Source organism: Sminthopsis crassicaudata, chromosome 5 (genome assembly GCF_048593235.1).
Source record: "Sminthopsis crassicaudata isolate SCR6 chromosome 5, ASM4859323v1, whole genome shotgun sequence".
Classification (NCBI taxonomy): Eukaryota; Metazoa; Chordata; class Mammalia; order Dasyuromorphia; family Dasyuridae; genus Sminthopsis; species Sminthopsis crassicaudata.
The window spans coordinates 281,748,122-281,767,725 of NC_133621.1; the positions used below are offsets into that span (position 1 = coordinate 281,748,122).

General features: G+C 36.7%; 1 protein-coding gene across 5 annotated transcripts in view; it reads right to left on the reverse strand.

Moving 5' to 3' along the window:
- Positions 1 to 217: 217 nt before the first annotated feature.
- Positions 218 to 19,604, reverse strand: part of LOC141544764 (nuclear receptor subfamily 2 group C member 1) — a 266,102-nt gene continuing 246,715 nt past the window's right edge. For all 5 annotated transcript variants that reach the window (XM_074271280.1, XM_074271283.1, XM_074271282.1 and 2 more), the window contains 5 exons: positions 17,872 to 17,993; positions 12,826 to 12,965; positions 11,469 to 11,606; positions 4,713 to 4,818; positions 218 to 737 (listed from right to left, as the gene is read on the reverse strand). In XM_074271280.1, coding sequence (XP_074127381.1) covers positions 563 to 737; positions 4,713 to 4,818; positions 11,469 to 11,606; positions 12,826 to 12,965; positions 17,872 to 17,993 — 681 coding nt within the window. In that variant the 3' untranslated portion in view covers positions 218 to 562. The remainder of the gene's footprint in view (positions 738 to 4,712; positions 4,819 to 11,468; positions 11,607 to 12,825; positions 12,966 to 17,871; positions 17,994 to 19,604) is intronic.

Consider the following 19,604-nt stretch of genomic DNA (forward strand, 5'->3'; position numbering starts at 1 on the left):
AAAAAAATTTCTACTTTGATTTCCCTGCAGTGTTAATGGCATCATCACACCATTAAGCAAAAAACCTATTTCTTTTTCACATATTAATTGAAACAAAATTGAGTTCTATTACAGAAATGTGAAAATTGAAGGCAATTCTTGGGCTCGTTAGGAATTTCAGACCATTGAGTTTTCATATTGGTTCATGATTAAATTAAACATAAATAGAACAACACTCTGAAAGGAAAATGAATTTATTATTATTTTTCCAACATGAAATGTGCAGAGACATCTTAGCTCACACAGGTCTGTGGTGCTCCTGATGGCTCTTTGCCAAGGCTGAATTCTGAAGACTCCTCATCCACTTAAATATGAGACTAGGAAAGAAGATGATGTTTATTCCTAGTACGTGCTGAGTTGTCACTTACAAATTCTTGAAGGTCATGTGAAAAAGAAACCATTTTAGATTTCAGTCAGATATTAAAAATAAAATGTCCAGATATGGTGGAAAGATCAGATATAGTGTGGTTTCTTGTGTTTTGAAGAAATGAGTTTATGTCTACAGCACCACTACATCAAGCTTTCAAATGCCGTGACCAATTATCTGAGAGTTATAATCTGCAGTCTCCATCTTAAAAATGTATGGGATAACGCTGTCAATTCGCACATTGCCAATGAGACCTTTAAAAAATAATTCTTCTGTAATAGTAGCACTCATCAACCTTAGTGCAGGTAATCTAAGAAGTAGCTTGGATAACCTAAAAATACAAAAACAAGACAAATCAGACAAAGAGAAATAAAGGAGAACTTAAGAGATAAATCTACATTCACTTAGTATCTTAGTATGGGTTTTTAGTTTCACCTTGTATGCTTGCTTTCTTACACTATTGTTATACATTGCCAATGGAAATTATAGTAACATTCATAAAATTTAAAGAGGAAAAATATAAGAATTTTGTATATACACATAGTCTGTGGCTTGACTTAAATCTCAGATTTTGGAAAGTTTAAAATGGAAAATGAAGTGTTTAATTCACAGTTATCCATAAAATAGAGTCTGAAGTATTTTTTGGGGGAAAAGGGAGAACAAGAGGAGAAGTGGAAGAAGACGCCTATGATGAAAGCGATAAAAGAATTGTCAAAGATTTTTCTAAGAAAAGAAACGGATTTTTTAAATTTTATTTTTTTTATTATAGCTTTTTATTATATCCAAAACATATTCATGGGTAATTTTTCAATTTTGACCCTTGCAAAAACTTCTGTTCCAACTTTTCCCCTCCTTTCCTCCACCCCCTCCCCTAGATGGCAGGTAGTTCCATATATGTTAAAGTATATGTTAAATATATGTATACATATTTGTACAGTTACCTAAGAAACAGATTTTTAAAGAGAAAATTAACATGAACTAGAAATCTCTGAAAGAACTGTTTGCTTGCCTTTCATCCAAAGCAGAGCTCACTAACTTTCCCCAAAACCCTCCCCTTTTCAACACTATACTGGTGTAGCCAAGGGCACCATGATCCTTCCAGTAATCCAGGTTTGTAATTTGGTATCATCCTTGACCTTCAATCTCAATCCACATATCCAATCCAATGATGAATAATATCTCTTGTATACATTCCCTTCGTTTCTCTCATGCAGTCACTAATCTAGCCCAGGGCACCATCACCTCGTGCCTTGATTACTGCAATAACTTAGTAAATGATTCTAAAATGCTCCAGATCTCTACTTACTCTGATCCACCCTTTTTTCACCATCAAGGTGACTGTCTACAGTGACACCTTCTTCCTACACACTCAATAGGGTCCAGTGATTCCTATTATCCTTAGGGTCAAAGATAAAACTTGTTTGCCCTGTAAAGCTCATTCTAGTCTCACTCTTCCTCCCTTTCCGTGTCTCTGCATTTCGTTCTTGGTCTACATGCTTCCTGATGCAGCTATGGGGCTTCATTCTGCCTCTTCCTCTCTCTACCCTCACATCCCTTTCTACCTCTCAGTTCCCCAGGCTCCTTCAAAATTTAACTTCAATCCCGGGTTCTGCAGGAACTCCTCTTCTTCCCAGAAACCAGTGGGAAGTTTCTTCTTCCAAGATTATATTACATCTAATCTGTATATACCTTGTATGTATGTACTTTGTTAACATGTTTTAGTTTGTTTGGTTTTTTTCTCTTCATCCTCAGCCCCTTAGATGATGAACTGTTTGATAAAGGATTGGTTTTGCCTGCCTTTATATTCCCAGTATTGAACTCAATATCTGGCAAACAGTAAGTACCTAATAAATAAACTTGCTGACTTATTCTATATGACACTAAATTCTTCTACAAGTCAAACACTAAACCAATAAATAAGTGATCACATTAACAAAATACCACGTTTATTTTGAACATGAAGTTCTACAAATTACAGGAAGGCAGAGCAAGTATTATCATTGACACTTAACAGAACAATAAAGTTTAAAGAGATTCATTATTTGTCCCTAAACTTACACCTCAAAGAAGAATATAAGCTGGGATTCAATCCCAGATCTCCTGACTAAGTGTGCTGAAGGAAACTGGGTATGTGAAGAGCAGCAAAATGAAAGATGAGCTTCAATGGACCTCGAGTTTTAATCCCAACCACATTCAGATAAGAGGATGGCAGCAACACTATCAATTACAATTAAAGATCTATGTGCCCACAAATACAGATCCCTGTTAACATCAATCCAAGGGGACCTACAAAATATTGGTAGACAATTGGGAAAGGTACTAGAAACAAAGTTGAAATGATTATCTTAAATTCCCAGTCAAAGAATGCTGGCAGCCATCTCTGGAATAACCTATGCAATTCTGGTGATTCTGTATCAAGATAGACATAATGATGTTGGAGAAGATTCAGAGAAGTGGAAGTATGCAGAAGAAAAAATAGAGGTACTTTTCCTTGAAGCAAGAAAGAGTAGACTTTCTGACTTAAGACTTTGCTCTGAAGATAGAAGGCTTGAGAAGAAATACAAGTAATGGTCAGGCAGGTTTATAGAATCCCCAGAATGAACATCACCACCTGAAGCTCAAATAAACTTTACACAAGGATCCAAAGGGCTTTTTGAATAATAGCTGGAGATTAGTTCCCTTTTATCTGGAACAGAATATGAGATTTAATACAGAGAGTACAAAGATCTTGCCAACTTTGCCATCACTTCCTGGCAAGGAAATGGAAGTGTCAGATGTTATATTCTGGGCTCAAAAATGACTGCATGCAGTAGCTTGCAATCATAAAAGATGCTTGCTCCTTAGAAAGAAAGCTTTGGCAAATCTGAACAGCAGACTAAAAAGCAGAAATACCACCTTGTTAACAAAAGGCTATACAGTCAAAGCTATGGTATATAGACTAAAGGAAAGTTATATTAATGCTTTCAATTTGCAGTGCTGAAGACTTTTGAGAATCCCTCGGATGGCAAGGAGATCAAATCAGTCAACATTTAAAGAAATTAACTAAGAGTATTCACTGGAAGGTCAAATACAAAATCTGAAGCTTAAATGCTTTGGCCACATAATGAGAAGACAGGACTCAATGAAAAGACCCTGATACTGGGAAAGATTGAAGGCAAAAGGGAAAGGAGATGGCAGAGGATGAGATGGATAGAGTGTCATGGAAGTAATAAATATAAACTTGGACAGATTTCAGGAGATAATGGAGGGTTGAAGGGAATCATAAAGAGTGACATAATTGAGTGACTGAACAACAACAGAAAGTACCAGAAGGGGAAGGCTGGACAGGAGGCTGGAACTTGATGTAAAGGGCCTTGAATCCCAAGATCAGGAGGAAAAGCAATAAAGATCTTGTAAGAACTTTGAACTGATCTCTTCTCCTGCTCCCAGACCTGTCCCATCCCATTCATTTCAACGCACAGAAAAAGAGAAGAGCACAAAAACCAAGATAAAGTTTATTTAAATGTCTATAACTGAGTCAGGTGAGAAGGCACTTGCCTCTAACCCTGGTCTTAGGGAGATCACAGTAGAAGGTAGGGGGAGAAACAGGGAATTTTGGTTGGCAGGCTCCAGGCTGAAGATGGAGGCGCAGCCTGGCCCAGGTCAGAGCCTAAGTAAGGTAAAGCTTCCATGGGGGCTGAGCAGCAATGGGACCAAGCCTGGGGAGACAACAAAGACCCAGCTTCAAAGATTAAACAAATGAATGAAATGACTCTGAAAAAAAACTCCTGACACGACACAAAATTCCTCACCCAAATTTTTGAAATAAATTTAACTAGAGATATTAATGTTAATTTCTAAAGGAATTCTAATGAGCATGACTGAATTGGCCTTTTTTATAATTCCCTAGGTACAAGAATAACTACCACTACAACTACTACTATATTACTACTACTATCACTATTACCACTACTCTAGTACTATACCACTACTACTATTGTCATTACCACTATTACTATTACCACCACTACTATCACTGCTACTACTACCCCCCCACCACTACTACCACCCCCACCCCCACCACTACTATCACCACTACTACTGCTGCTACTACTACTACCACCACCACCACCACTACCACTACTAGTGCTGCTGCTACTACTTCTACCACCACCACCACCACTACTACTACTACTATTACTACCACTACTAGTACTTACAACCACCACCAACAGCTGGCATTTATTATCACATTTCAGATTTGCATATCTCATCTCATTTGTTACAGAAAAGAATAATATTACACAATCATTTAAATTCTACGAACCTGTAGGTATCATCTGGGTATGTTTTTGTTATGTAATCTTGAAATTCCATGTAAGCTTTTTCTTGAAATTTCTCAATCTGTCCCATGTTTTCTAGGCCTGGATGATCTGAAACAATAAGGCAGATGTGGTTACCCTAGGTAAGAAAGCCTAATTGGGTACTAGGACCAAGCAGAGTGGCTCAGTGAACTACCAACAGCACTAGAGAACATCATCCCTGAACATTCCCTTTTTATGAAGCCTTTGACAGTAGCTTTAGCTCAGTCACCCCCTTGTCTCTAACCCTGGGTTAAACAGCTAAAGCATCAGGACAAAAAAGAATGTACTTGTCCAATCTTCTGCTGTTACATTGTCCCAGGCTGCCATTTCATTCCTCTCAGCTGCTGATGGATTAATGTCCTTATGGATAAAAGCCACACAATATATGGATGAATTCTAGCACATGCATCCTATAACAGAATCAGCAAACACTCGAGAGAAACATTGCTTCTGAAGTAATGGATGTCACTGTTTAATGATCTTTAATTAAAGGATAATCTAATAAATAGAGTTCTGAGTTGTAATTCAGAAACTGGTCTTTATTCTAAGTCTGCTTCTGGCTTGTTAACTAAATTAAGTTCAACCAAGCACTTAATAAACTATACCATACCATACCATAAACATAACTAACGGGACAATTTCAGAGAAGACAGGCAACCAAGAGAATGGATAACAAGAATAGGAGTAATAAGATAAGATGAAATGATGAAAGATTATCATCAAACAAAGGGATCTCAGAGTTAATGAAATGGAAGAAAAAGATTTGTAGCAAGATCATGGTTGTGACTATCTCCATCTATAGCTGACAGGAAATGGAAGTGGTGTCTATGGAAATGAATAAATTGAGGAAGTGGGAAATTGAGGGCACTTGAAAGAACATATCCCCTACTTAGCTCAGTACTGGCACAGAAAAGGTCACTTGAAAGGGATGCTTAACTACCCTAGCATTTGAGCAGGAGTTAGAATGGGGGAAGGGCTGTAAAGCAGCCCTGAAGTTACTAAGAAAAAATGTACAGATAATAGTCACTAGAATTTCACTTGAGTGATTTTAAAAATGCTAAGAATAGATATTAAGAAAAAAAGTAATGTCCTTGAAAGACATATTTTATTTGGGATTTATTAACTTCAGAACAAAGGTATCCAGGTGGTGCAGTGGATAGAGCCCCAGGCCTGGAGTCAGGAAGACTTGAATTCAAATCTGACCTCAGGCATCTACTAGCTGCATGACCCTGGGCAAGTCCTTATGCTCTTCGCTTCAGTTTCCTCACCAGTCATATTAGCCAGAGAAGGAAATGGAAAACCACTCCAGTTTCTCTGCCAAGAAAATCTGAAAAATCCACAGAGCTAGACACTATTGAAAATGATTAAACAATAAATTCATAATAAAAAACATTGACTATTGGCCTTAAATTCTAAACAGGGGTGTTCTTTATCCCACAATCTCCTTATCAATCAAATCTTTACTGTGTCCTCACTCCAGTAGCAGGATTCCTTCCAATGGCATTTCTATGGAGAAGACCAAAAGTGTCCAAGATAAAAACAGAGTGAGAACAACAAGACTAATGCACATACAGAGCAGCTCTGGATAATCCGAAAAAAATCTGAGACCACAACATGCTACATGGAATCAAGGATTTTGCAAGTGACATAAAGGGACTGGAGAAGACTTCACTAACACAGCAGGATGTGAGCTACATCGTCCAGTCAGGGTAATCTGGAAAGGCCACCGAGGAAGGAAAGAAAATGACAGATTGCAAAGGAGCAAGGGCTATCTACAGGGCGAAGTAGTCTGGTTGGAACAAAGCTCAGCAGGCAGGATGCAGTGGAGTAGGAAGGGCCTTGAAAACTATCAGATAACTCAGAGTTGCTTGGGATCTGGAAGAAGGGAAAGTTTTCTGAGTGAAGAGCCAAGTTTAAATAAAACCGACATCATGGCTGCACACCACAGACACAAGGGGGCAGGAAATCATCCCAAATACAAGTGCAGACTTTTAGGGGTGTAGGATGATGTGAGAATGAACCAGAAGGATCCAAGGAAGAAAGCTCTAAAGATGATCTAGACAATCACAGAAGTGACAATGACAGCCACGGACAGAGAAAAGATGAAGATAGGAAAGGGAATGTGAGGAGGGCAGGCGCATTTGGCTTGTGACAAGATGAGTTTAGGTGGGTTGTTGGTGAAATTGGGAACTGATCTGACCATTCTGGAGAGCAATCTGGAACAGTACCCAAAGGGCCTTCAAACTGTGCTTACCCTTAAATCCAGCAGTATCTCTACGGGGCCTATATCCCAAAGAGATCATAAAAAAGGGGAAAGGATCCACATGTGCAGAAATGTTTGTAGAAGCTCTTTTTGTAGTGGTAAGGAATCAGAAAGTAAATGGATGCCCATCAGGTGGAGAATGGCTGAACAAACTGTGATATATAAATTTAAGGGAGTATTATTTGCTATAAGAAATAATGATGAGCAGGGAGATTTCAAAGACTTACATGAAGTGATGTGGAGTGAAGTGATAAGAACCAGGAGAACATCGTATACAGTAAGAGCAACACTGTAGAGTGATCAACTTTATCAAATGATAGACTTAACTATCCTTAGCTATGAAATGATAAAAGAAAATTCCAAAAGACCCATGATGAAAAATGCCATCCACATGCAGAGAAAGAACTACAAAGTCTGAATGCATACTAAAGTATACTATTTTCACATTTGGGGGATTTTTTCTTTGTCATGGTTTTTCCCTTTTGTTCTGATTCTTCTTTTCACAACATGACTAATATAGAAATCTGTTTAATATGACTACACATGTATAGTCTATATCAGATTGCTTGTTGTCTTGGAGAAGGGGGAAATAAGGGAGGGAGAGAGAAAAATATGTAACTCAAAATTTTACAAAGATGATGAAAGCTGTTTATATATAATTATGGAAAAAATACTACTAAGCATTAAAAAAGCATAAAAAATACCCTTAAGGGGCAGCTAGATGGCATAGTGGTTAGAGCACCAGCTTTGAAGTCAGGAGGACCTGAGTTAAAATTTGACCTCAGACACTTAACACTTCCTAGCTGTGTGACCCTGTTGTACCTCAGCAAAACAAACAAACAAACAAACAAACATACCATTAAGCATAAAAGGGGGGGAGGGGGAGAGATGAGATCAACAGAAGGACTGACCACTGAACAGTGATGCAGCCCACATGCTATTGGAGTCCTAAGAGCACAGCTCAGAACAGAATAGTTAAGAAATGGAGAACATTTCCAAAAGTTAGCTTGGCAAGTACTAGAAGGGAGCCCATAGCTAGGTAGTAGTTCATTTGAAAGTATTGGCATTTAATGGACAAAAAATTCAGTGCATGTACACAGTACAAAGGCAACTAAGAAAGTCAATGTGGTCTTAGCCTGCATTAGAAAAGACTCAAGCTTCTGCAAAAAGAGAAGTGATAGCACTGTAACCTCTCCTAAGGAGATCACAGCAGCAGTGGGGACTCATTTTAGGGATTAATTAAATAAGATGGTGTGCTGATCCAGAGTGCAGACAATAACCAAGGTATCGAAGAATAGCAACATTTACACTTTTTATACCACTGACATGAGAGAAGTACTTTGTAAACTATAAAGTGAAATAATATGTTATTGTTGTTCAATCTTTCAGTTATGTCTCCCTTTGTGAATCATTTTTGGAGGTTTTTTGAAAGATGCTGAAGCAGTTTGTCATCTCCTTCTTAAGCTAATTTTATAGATGAGGAAACTGAGGCAAATAGGATTAAGTGTCTTGTTCAGGGTCACATAGCTAATAGCTCTGATTTGAATTCGTGAAGATGAATCTTCATGCTTCAGAACCAGCCCTTTGTGTACCATGAAGCCTCCTAGCTGTTTGGCAGGAAGTATAAGTTATCATTGTATATATACGATACTTGGAATTCTAAAACCTGAAGACTTCTGCATAAAAAGAAATAACCAACAAAGATAAAAAGAAATTCTTAGTTTTGAAACTATAGATTTTGAAGATATTATTACTATGGTAGCCAAAATACTGCTAGCACAAAATAGTAAAGGAATTTTTTTTTTTTTAATTTTGCTGAAGCAATTAGGGTTAAGTGACTTGCCCAGGGTCACACAGCCAGGAAATGTTAAGTGTCTGAGACCAGATTTGAATTCAGGTCCTCCTGACTTCAGGATTGGTGCTCTATCCATCACCTAACTGCCCCTAGGAAAATTCTTTAAGGCAATTATCAATAGTACATGCATCAAAAAACATCAATTATAAAAATAATTACTAATTGATATTTAAAATTAATAAAAAAGTATAAAAAATTTAGGAAGAGCTCTCTGGTGACTAACATAGAACAAAAAAATAAGAATTAAAAGGATCTGGCACTATTTAATTTAATGAAGCTAAATTGTATGTCAGCTTGGAAAAATATTTTACTTTCAGCTATGTCTATGAGCCTGGAGAATAGAGTAACAAAGCTGGCAAACTGGCTAAAGCAAGAAATGGGCAGACATGATTTAACTCATGTAAAACATTAGAAACAATAATAATAAAAAAGCTTTTTAAATTTTGTCACTCAAGGCCAGCAGATTTTCCTACAGTTCACATTATTCTGTACAGTCTTTGAAATTCAATCCAAAAATCATATTCGTCAAAAATTTTTGAGCAGTGTCAATTTTGCAATATTCAGCAGGTAATCCAGTTTTTGTTTGTTTCACTGGAATTAATACTAGAGAATTAGCAGAGAAATAACAGTGTCGAAAAACAAAATGGAACATTTTCTTTTAGAAATTGTGATGAGAGGGAAAGCAGTAAATTGGGGGAGGGAATTTATAGCAAATGTCTCAGATAAAGACCTCCTTTCTCTAATATATATAAAAATAAATCGAATCTATAAGAATAAGAATCATTCTCCAATTGACAAATGGTCAAAGAATATGAACAGGCAGTTTTCAGAAAAAAAACTAAAAAAAAAAACAACAACAAAAAAAACCAAAGGTATTTACAATCACATGAAAAAAATGTTCTAAAACACTGATGACTAGAGAAATGAAAATTAAAACTTTTATCTAAATATTTATCTGGTGTTCTAAGGTACCATCTCACCCTTATTATATTGGTTAATATGACAAAAAAGGAAAATGACAAATGTTGGAGGGGATGTGGAAAAAGTGGAACACTAATATACTGTGAAGTTTTGAACTGGTCCAATCAACAATTTGGAACTACCTCCAAATTGTTTTAATCTGCTGATTCAGCAATAGTACAAATAGTCTAGAACCCAAAGAGATCAAAAAAAAAAAAAAAAAGGAAAGAACCTATTTATACAAAACTATTTATAGTAACTCTTTATGTGGAGCTGGAAATTGACAGGATGTCCATCAACCGGGGAATGACTGAACAAGCTTTAACGAAATGTTACTGTTATAAAATGTTATTGTGCTATAAGAAATGATGAGCAGATTATAGATGAGGAAACTGAGGCAAACAGGATTAAGTGACTTGACTAGAGTCACATAGGTAATAGCTCTGATTTGAATTCGTGAAGATGAATGTTCATGCTTCACAGAACCAGCCATCTGTGTACCATGGAGTCCCCCTAGTTGCCTAGCAGGAAGTATAAGTTACCATTGCATATATACACACTTTGAATCCTAAAACCTGGAGACTTTCAACATAAAAAGAAATAACCAACAAAGATAAAACTAAATTCTTAGTTTTGAAACTACAGATTCTGAAAATACTGTAAATTTACATTTACATACAATTTAGCTTCATTAAATAGTTCCAGATCCTTTTAATTCTTTTCTTTACTCTATATTAGTCACCAGAGAACTCTTCCTAAATTTTTTATACTTATTTCTTCTTTATTTTTAAATATCAATTAGTAATTATTTTTATGATTGGTGTTTTTTTGTGCATGTGCGATGATTCAGAATGAAGTAATCAGAACCTAGGGAGCACTGTACATGGCAACAAAAACATTGAACAATGACCAACTGTGAATGACTTATTCTAATAGATACATACAATGATTCAAGACAATTCTTAAGAAAGTATGATGAAAAATGCTTTCTACCTCCAGAGAAAGAACTAATGGAGTCTGAATGAAGACTGAAACATAATTTTTAAACTTTCTTTATTTTTCTTGTGTGTGTGCATGTGTGTGTTGGGAGGAGGGATGCTGTGTTCTTTTTTTTTTGCAACATAGCTAATATGGAAATATATTTTGCATGACTTCACAAGTATAATCTATATCAACTTTTGTTTGCCATCTCAAAAAGGGGGGAAGAAAAGGAGGAAGAGAAAGAATTTGGAACTCAAAATTTAAAAAAAAAATGCTAAAAATTATTTTACATATAGCAGATATCTTTAATGTAATAAATATAAATGTTGGGGGGAGGAAAGAATTATATTAGATTTCTGTAATTTTATCTGTAAAGACAAAGACCTTTGTTTCCTAGATCTTAGCCATAAAAATACCAAGGAAAGGTATACCTAAAAAGTGAAACATAGCTAAGATCAGATCCAAAGTTTCCATCTGAACTGCTCTTGGACTAGAGAAGGGGACTGTGCTCAGCCTCCAAGAGGTAAAGTTAAAACCCACAGATAAAATGACTCACAAGGAGGATGTGATGCAGGCATAACCCACAAGTATTTTGACAACAAGATTCTGGGTAGATTGTCTACGTGTCTATAATTTCAATATAAGCTCAAGGTTACTCACCTGGACTAAAGAGCACTATGGCTTTCAGATAGGCATACTCATACCCATCCAGGCAGAGTTTGACCATACTGTTACAGAACTCTTGGAGCTTAAAGATATGCTCCATCATGACTTTTCCTCTCTCTGTTGACAGTTTATCTGGAATGATAGAAAAAAATCTTAGTATTATGTAATTATGGAAAAATGACATTTCATTTTTTACATGTTGTTTGATCAATTCTGATAGTCTTACTAAACCTGAGAATTTCTAAAGAAGACTTGAAAATGAAGCAATAATGCAAGACAAAAAGAGGAAAGCTCTTCAGAATACAAAAACATGCAGAAAAGTAGTAAAGGCAATTATTTCCTCTTCATAAAATTTCACAAACTTAACATTTAGAAGTGTGAATCCAAAAGAACACACTCAAAAAACTACAATCTGCCAAAAAGCAAAGAATAATTAAAACATGCTAAAGATTTAAAATTCTGGGAACAAAATTCACTTATTTATATTTCTTTGAGGATAGGAGGGAGAAAAACAGAAATATAATCTTCCAGAATTTTAAAATGTTACAAATAATATTTTGAGCTATAAAGTGTGGCATGGTAAGTATCTGGATAGAAATAAGGCCTAGAGACGTAAAAGTAAGATTTATTCAAGTTCAAGGATAAGAGATGTCTGAAGCAAAAGAAACTTAAAGGATGAAGTATTTAGGTCAGCCATCTTCTGAAACTGACAAAAGACAAGTAAATTATAAATGCTACTCAGACCTTGCTATCTGCTCCTCTCTCTGCACACATGGCAGTACTAACATGTGACTTCTTATTGATGAAATTAAGACACACAGTTAAGTTACTGGGATGCAAACCAATCATTTCTGAACCCCTGCCTTAAAAAAAGAACAACTAATATAGCTATCAGCATTCAAACCATCACTATCTGATAAAGATAACCCTTGAGAGCAGCCAACTCCTTTTAGCCTGATTCTACCTTTATCAGAAAACCTGGTAATAATTCGTTCAGTTTGCTAGTATGTCAATGCCAGGATGGAGGTAGGCTAACCAGATAGTGTGAGTATCTAGTCATTTCACCACAGAAGTTAACAAACTTGCATTCTGGGCAAGTCAACCTTAAGTGACTTTGGAAGACATTACTCATCCCCATAATACTACCCATTATTGCAACATCTGGATGCTATTTTTTCTGAACTCTTTAATAAAAATCTGATAGTTAATGAAAAAGAGGTACTTGATACATATAAGACATCTATAGAGACTTTTGGACAAGTTTTTAAATGTTCACCTAAACAAGATTCTATAAAACATTCTCTTCTATCCTGAAAAAGAAAAGGAGGCATTTTTTTTTTTTTTTTTTTACCTTGCTGAAGGCTATTGTGAAGACGATTAACAAATGCTGCTAATATCATGGCCACGTTCATTACTTGGGAGCACTGGGCAAGACCGAGGGTAAAGAGTTCATTCCAATATGCTTTCACTAATGAGATGCTGTTTTCTTGACTGTAAAGAGAAATAAAGCAACACAATGCAAAATACAGTTTATTTAACTACTATCTATCAACAGGTATAATAAGAATATTCATTTAAAAAGTAAAATGTAGTTAAGCTAAAATGACATTGAGAAGTCTACAAAAGGAAGGATCATCATGACTAATTTTATGACTTAAAGAGTTATTAATTAATGAGGTAAATAAGTAAATATTTCAACCCATTTGTATTAAATTCAGTCTATTCATCTGAGACATATTCACTGTTGTAAAAATGTACTAAATCTATGCAAATTTGGAGTTTCACTTCATATTTCTCAGTGACAACAATTATAAGTGAATCATGTAACAAATACAAAGAAAAAAATAAAAATCTCTAAAACTCCAAGAACATAAATGAACCTGATAAAGTGAACATTTCCATAAAATAAATGAGTTAAAAACCAGAAGTCTTATTTATCATCTACTTTCAAATCTTGTAATTTTTTGGAAGCTTATTAAAATTATTTGAAAATTTATTTACAAGTCTTAAAAGGAATTTCCTAGGAAAGAGATCATTCGATCTTCTTAAAGATCACAATTTATGGGTTGTGAGTTATATTCTATTATAGGATTATTTTATCTATTTCTTCATTCAGTTTTATTGATCCCTGTCAGGAACACCATTGTTATTTCATGATGGATCCTGTCTGACACAATCATCCCCTGAAACCAATACAACTTAGAGCTCTCCCTCATAGGAAAACCTAATAGCATTGCAACATTATGCAGCTGTAGCCCCCCATCTCTGAGCAGAGAGATTTTAAGGGCATTTTACTAAGAACAAGATAAAAGAGGTGAGAGTGGAGAACTCTTAATAAGAATAGTGATCAACAATTAGCAAATGGTTAAATACTAAAAATGAAGTCACCATGAAAAATGTAACATTCCAATTCAAGTAACAGCAGTGATAAATTTGAAGGGAAGATTAATGGCTTTTACTGATGGCTTCTTATTTCCCCATGTATCTTCCCTAGCCCCACAGATAACTCTCTAATAAGAAAGAAAACCCTTAAGCAAAATAGATCCACAAATGTAATATTCTGCACTTGAATGCAGGGGAGGAAAATGTGTCTCATTAAATGTTTTCTCCAGTCAAGCCTCTTTACCTTAATTAATCAATGTAGCTGCATTTTATAATATGATTTTTATTTAAGTTATTAAAATTGTTGTAGAAGTGGTGATCTTGCTGCTTTCTTCTCTCTACATTGTTTCCCTGAAGTCCTCTGAAATCCTCTTACTTTAGAGTTCAAAAATATTACATTATATCTAAATAGGATAACTATTCAACCATTTTCAAGTCAAAGGCCACACTCTTTGTTTTCAAGTTGTTTTTTGCTGCCAGAAATATTTTGTTTTATGGGTAAATGCTCTGCCTTTGATCTCTGGGGTTTATGACCTGTAGCAGAATTGTTAAATCTGTTTAGTGACTTCTGTGTCACAGTGTTCTAAAAAGCAATCTCGATACTGGCTCCTATCAATAATCCAACCTATATCCTCATTAAAAGTTTAAGTAAAATGTTCTGCTTTAGTCTTTAGATATTGAGGGATGGAGAAACTACAGTTTAATTGAAGTACAAGAATTAACAAACCAGAAGGAAGTTAGATTAAAGATACTGCTTTGGAAGACAATGGATGAGAAGTAGAAATAGAAAAGTTCCTCTACTCATCAGAAGGAACTGGAAAGCTTATTTTGTCTGAAAGTAATCAAGTAAGTTTATTTCTAACTAGGAGCTAAGACAGAGGAGTGTGTGCCTTAGCAGAGGAAGCAGTGAAAAAGTTGCATCATTATGAGAGAAAAGAAAGGAAAGGGCCTAGAATACACTGGGTTCCTATGAACTCTATCCACCAATAAAGCCACTTTACTCTTGTTGAGTCTGCATTTGTACATTCACTCCCATGAAGAAACTGGCAAGGCAGGACTGTTACTTGCATTTTACAAAAGGTGGAAAATGAAGCCTTAGAGGAACTACCCAGGACACTCTTTGCCAAAATTCCAACGGTTTTTGTATTTCTGTGATACTTATCCCCTTCTACCCTGTTATCATAATTATTTGTCTAGACACACTTAGTAGACTTCAAGCTTCCAGGCCAGTTATTTACATATAGCAGACATTTCTATTTGATTCATCAAGAGAGTATGGGACAACTTTAAAAATGACTGTTTACATTTTGCTTTTAAGCTTAAAAAGAAATGAAGTAAAACCCCCCTTAAGAAATAGGTCTGAATGATGCTAGTTAGGAAAACAATGAAGCCAATCCACCCACTGTGGGTTAATATTAGCTACCTGTGGGAGAGAAAAGTCAGGAGAACAGGAAGCCATATGAGAAGCTGGGTTTCAGGGAAGTCTTTTCCTGTGTCCAACAGCCCTGTCTGTCCTCCACAAGAAGGGACAGGCAGGTCCTTAAACACAGAGCACAGTCACTGCAGCCTGCACATCAGAGGAGCGGACAAAGAGCCTCCCGCAGGGCCTGGCAGGTCACAAGAGCCAATTGGGAGGGAGGGGGCAGCTCTGCAGCACCCTGAAACATCTCCAGAAACATGAGTCTCTGCCTCCTATGGGGAAAAGGGGAAGGGAGCAGACTCCAAAGACTCTGAGGGGAAAATGCACAGTTCAGGGCAAAGAGGCCCTGAAACCAAAGCCCAGCTCCATCATAGCCCTTATGACCTCAGCCGAGTCCCACTTTGCTTCGGTTTACTTGCCTTTCAGTAAGTATTATTCCATGAAACTATTCTGAACTGTCAAGTCTCGCCAAACCACAGTCAGACCACCAGCAGAGGGAAGGAGAGGGTGCCCTGAAGATGATCAGGACTAAATAATGGGGGCTTAAAGGGCTGAGCAATGTGAGTCTGGACCTGCCTCTGTTTCCTCATCTGTCAGAGACCACCAGAGCCTGTAATTCCCAAAGTGCTTTGCTCAGGGCATGGTGTGCAGAAGGCACTGCAAAGAAAACAACGGGTTTGGGCATGATGTCACCCAGAGAGGGCCCAAAGACCATCGGCAAGATGAGAACGGAGACTGGACAAAGCTGACCAGAAGGGACATCTGAATCCAGAGAGCTGATGAAATCCCCTCACAAGAATGGTAGGAGAAAAGAACAGGGCCCAGGGCAGGCTGGAGGGACGTGGAGAAGCTGGAGAGAGAGCCGAAGAAAGCAGCAGCACCGCACGTGAGCAGAGGGTTAGGGCACCCTCACTGTGACTGAGAGACCAGGAGGCCAGAAGGCCAGCCAAGAGAGCCAGAGGAAAGGGGACACAGAAAGACCCAAGGGTCTCAGGGGCAGCAGCTGGGGAAGAGAGGCACAGAGAAGCCAGAGAAGGTCCTTGTGCACTGAGGCTGGCCTTGGCAAAGAGCAGGGGAGCCAGGGAGAAAGAAGACTTCTGAGGGGCAGAGATGGCAAGGAGGGACAAAGAGGAAGCTCGGGGAACATCCTGGTTGGGGGACCAAGAGCAATTCTGCTCGGGACTGTTAGTGGCAAACCCCATCCAGAATTTCCTGTATTGATAAAAGCAGAGCTTCAGTTTTTGTCCTCAGCAATGAGAAAAAAGGTGAAATGACTTGTCCATGGAGATGAATGGAGACATAAGAGAGTGTCAAGGGTAGACTCCCAACTCCTTTCTTCCCGATTTTGAATACAATGCTCTTAACTAGAGACATTGTCTAAGCATTATAAACAGTTGAACGAGGTCCAAAAGAGCAGAGTTCAGGTTTTGCCTCTTGAACCATTCCGACTACTATGGTCTCTCAGGGCCCCCCAAGGGCCTTCAAGGCAAAGGCTTTCTAAGAATATACTGGGCAAGTCCTCCTATTCTGGCTGACCAGAGTATTTCTCACCAGATGTTTCCTGTATCAATGAAATCATAGGTCTGGACAATAATTGAGGATTTTTAATAATTAATGAAGCCAACAACCACTAGGATCTATAACCTATGTAGATTAAGTTGGTAAATTAGATAGCTCATGCTCCAATGAATGCTCTTGAATACAATCACCTCATCACTTATCCCAACTTCATAAATCCTGTGGAAGTCAGAATGAAATAGATTTTCTCCTCAGACTACAGTCATTTCAAAAGCTATGGAAATAATGATACCATCACCTGAAGTTGCAATATTCTTTTTTTTTCATCCTTCAATATTTGGTTTAATTACAATGGGCAGTTATAAGACTTAAAATCAATGGTGTTCTATATGGCAAGGAAATTAAAATGATTTCCACTGAAAGATGTCATTTCTTTTACTACTATTACTAAAATGACCTGATATGTCCACTATTAAGGATAAAACTATCCTTTTTACTTTCTGAAGTTTGAGCATGTCAATCAGCAGTTATTCAACATCAAGTAAATTTGCCTTCTACTGAAAAATAAAGGAACGACCAAAATAGATTCCAAAAATAATTATTTTTGTTTACCAGGGAAAATTAGGCAAATCAGTCACAGTGATTTCTGCCATTTTTTCTAGGTTCCCATCTTTTTCTTTCCTGGTGTGCTCTGGGTAATACAAGGGGACAAGAGGTATAGGTGCAGAGCCAGAGAGTTCTCTGACCTTAGCATCCTTCTCTGCCACATGAGCCAATGCGACTCTGAACTCCCTACCAGATAATCTTACTTTAGAAAATTGTATCTGCATACTAAATTTAATGTAAGCTGATTATTTTGGAGCTATTCTTATTCTGAAAAGTAACTAGAAACTACAAATAAACATTTTTAAAATAACATAGCAAAAATAACTAGAATTCTTGATTACTTAAAAATTAAAAAAAACAAACAAACAAAAAACCCAACATACCACCCTTCATTCTTGTTCCCAGATTTCTTATTCAAAATACATTTGTGTGATGAATAGTGTTTATATTCAGTATTTTCAAAACACTCACCCCAGAGCCTGGAAGGATGGAATGGAAAGTGCCCAGTGCATGGACAAGAAGAGTAGTCTGGAGGCAGACTCACCGATGTAGTGAACATTCAGGTATTCCGGCATAGGAGAAGGCATGGTAAGCTAGTGGTGACAGGGGAGTTAGATAAGTTATCTCATGACTGAAAAATCTAAATACATTCATTTATTTTGAATAAACTTGGAATGAGCAGAAAATCATAGTCAGAGTCTTGCCAATATGCATGCTGGTAAGAACATAAAACTCTTAAATTCTGTTGTATCTGCTTTTCAACCAAAGACATTTCCAAAGGATCACAGACTGTGGACTGCGAAGGGACCCCAGAGGCCAACCCTCTCACTCTAACAAATTGAAATCTAACAATGTTAATCATCTGCCCAAGGTCACACAGCCTCTGACTTCAAATCTAGCACAGAACTATGTTCAGATTCGGAATGAGTCTGGTATCTGAATAACTGCAAACAACAAACACAACTATAACATCCAGTTCTTTTTTTTTTTAATTTTATTTTTTATTATAGCTTTTTATATACAAAACATATACATGGATAATTTTTCAACACTGACCCTTGCAAAACCTTCTGTTCCACTTTTCCCCTTCTTCCCCCCACCCCTTCCCCTAAATGGCAGGTAGTCCCATACATGTTAAATATGTATAACAACCAGTTCTATAAAACGAAGCTGTGTTGGGCATTGACCAACAAGTATAGCTTTGCTGATATGGATATACTGAATACTATTTAATAAGAATTACTATATGATGGAGAAGTTTCTATGTAACAAATTCCAGATGAGAGCAGTAAATATATTTAAATTTGAATTCACAGGTACAAAACCACCTGGGAATATTTCAGATAGTTTTCAAAACTCTTACCAGATAATTAAACTACATGAAATAAAACTTAAGGTTTAAAAAAAAAAAAAAAAAAGCTGTGAAATTCATTGCCTCTTTCTAAGAAAAAATGATCATCGTCTTTTATAAATTATCTACTTTTCCCATCCAATAAAATCAACCAATTGTCTAGATGTTTGCCCCTCAAAATCTTCATAAATATTTGGAATTTTGCCCCCCCCCTTTTAGGCCAGCCAACTCCTAGCTCAATGATGATTCCTAGAACTAAATAATCTTGGTAGAAAGGCACATTAGAAATTATCTAGTTGAAACCCTGCATGAAGTATTAAAAATTATGCCAGCTGCATAAAAATCATTCCCCTCTCTTTCCACTATCTATCACATTAATGCTGTCATAAGAGTAACTGGATTGGATCAAATAGAAGCAAATTCTGAATATTTGACTATGTGTTAGATAAACGGCATCTTAAAAAGATATGGAACTTTTAAGGACATTTTGTTTTGACTAAAGAGAGCTACAGAGACAAAGAAACACTAAAGTGATAAAAAGTCACATAATCAAAAGTATTTTAGTGTTACACAGGTCCTTGAGTTTAGTTTAGTTTAGTTTAACTCATACTAGAATAAGAATCACCCTGATTACAATACTTCAACAAATGATCATCTAAACTTCCACTGAAGGGAGATTCACTATTTCTGGGAGAAAAACATCCATTCTACTTTTGAACACCTGTCAGAATCTGTCCCTTTGGCATTCTCATTTATTGTTGCTAGCTCTTCTCTCTGGGGCCAAACAGAAAATGTGTAATTTCTGTTCTGACTAAAGAAAGTAAAAGGTACTTATCATTCTCTTTTTGCGAGG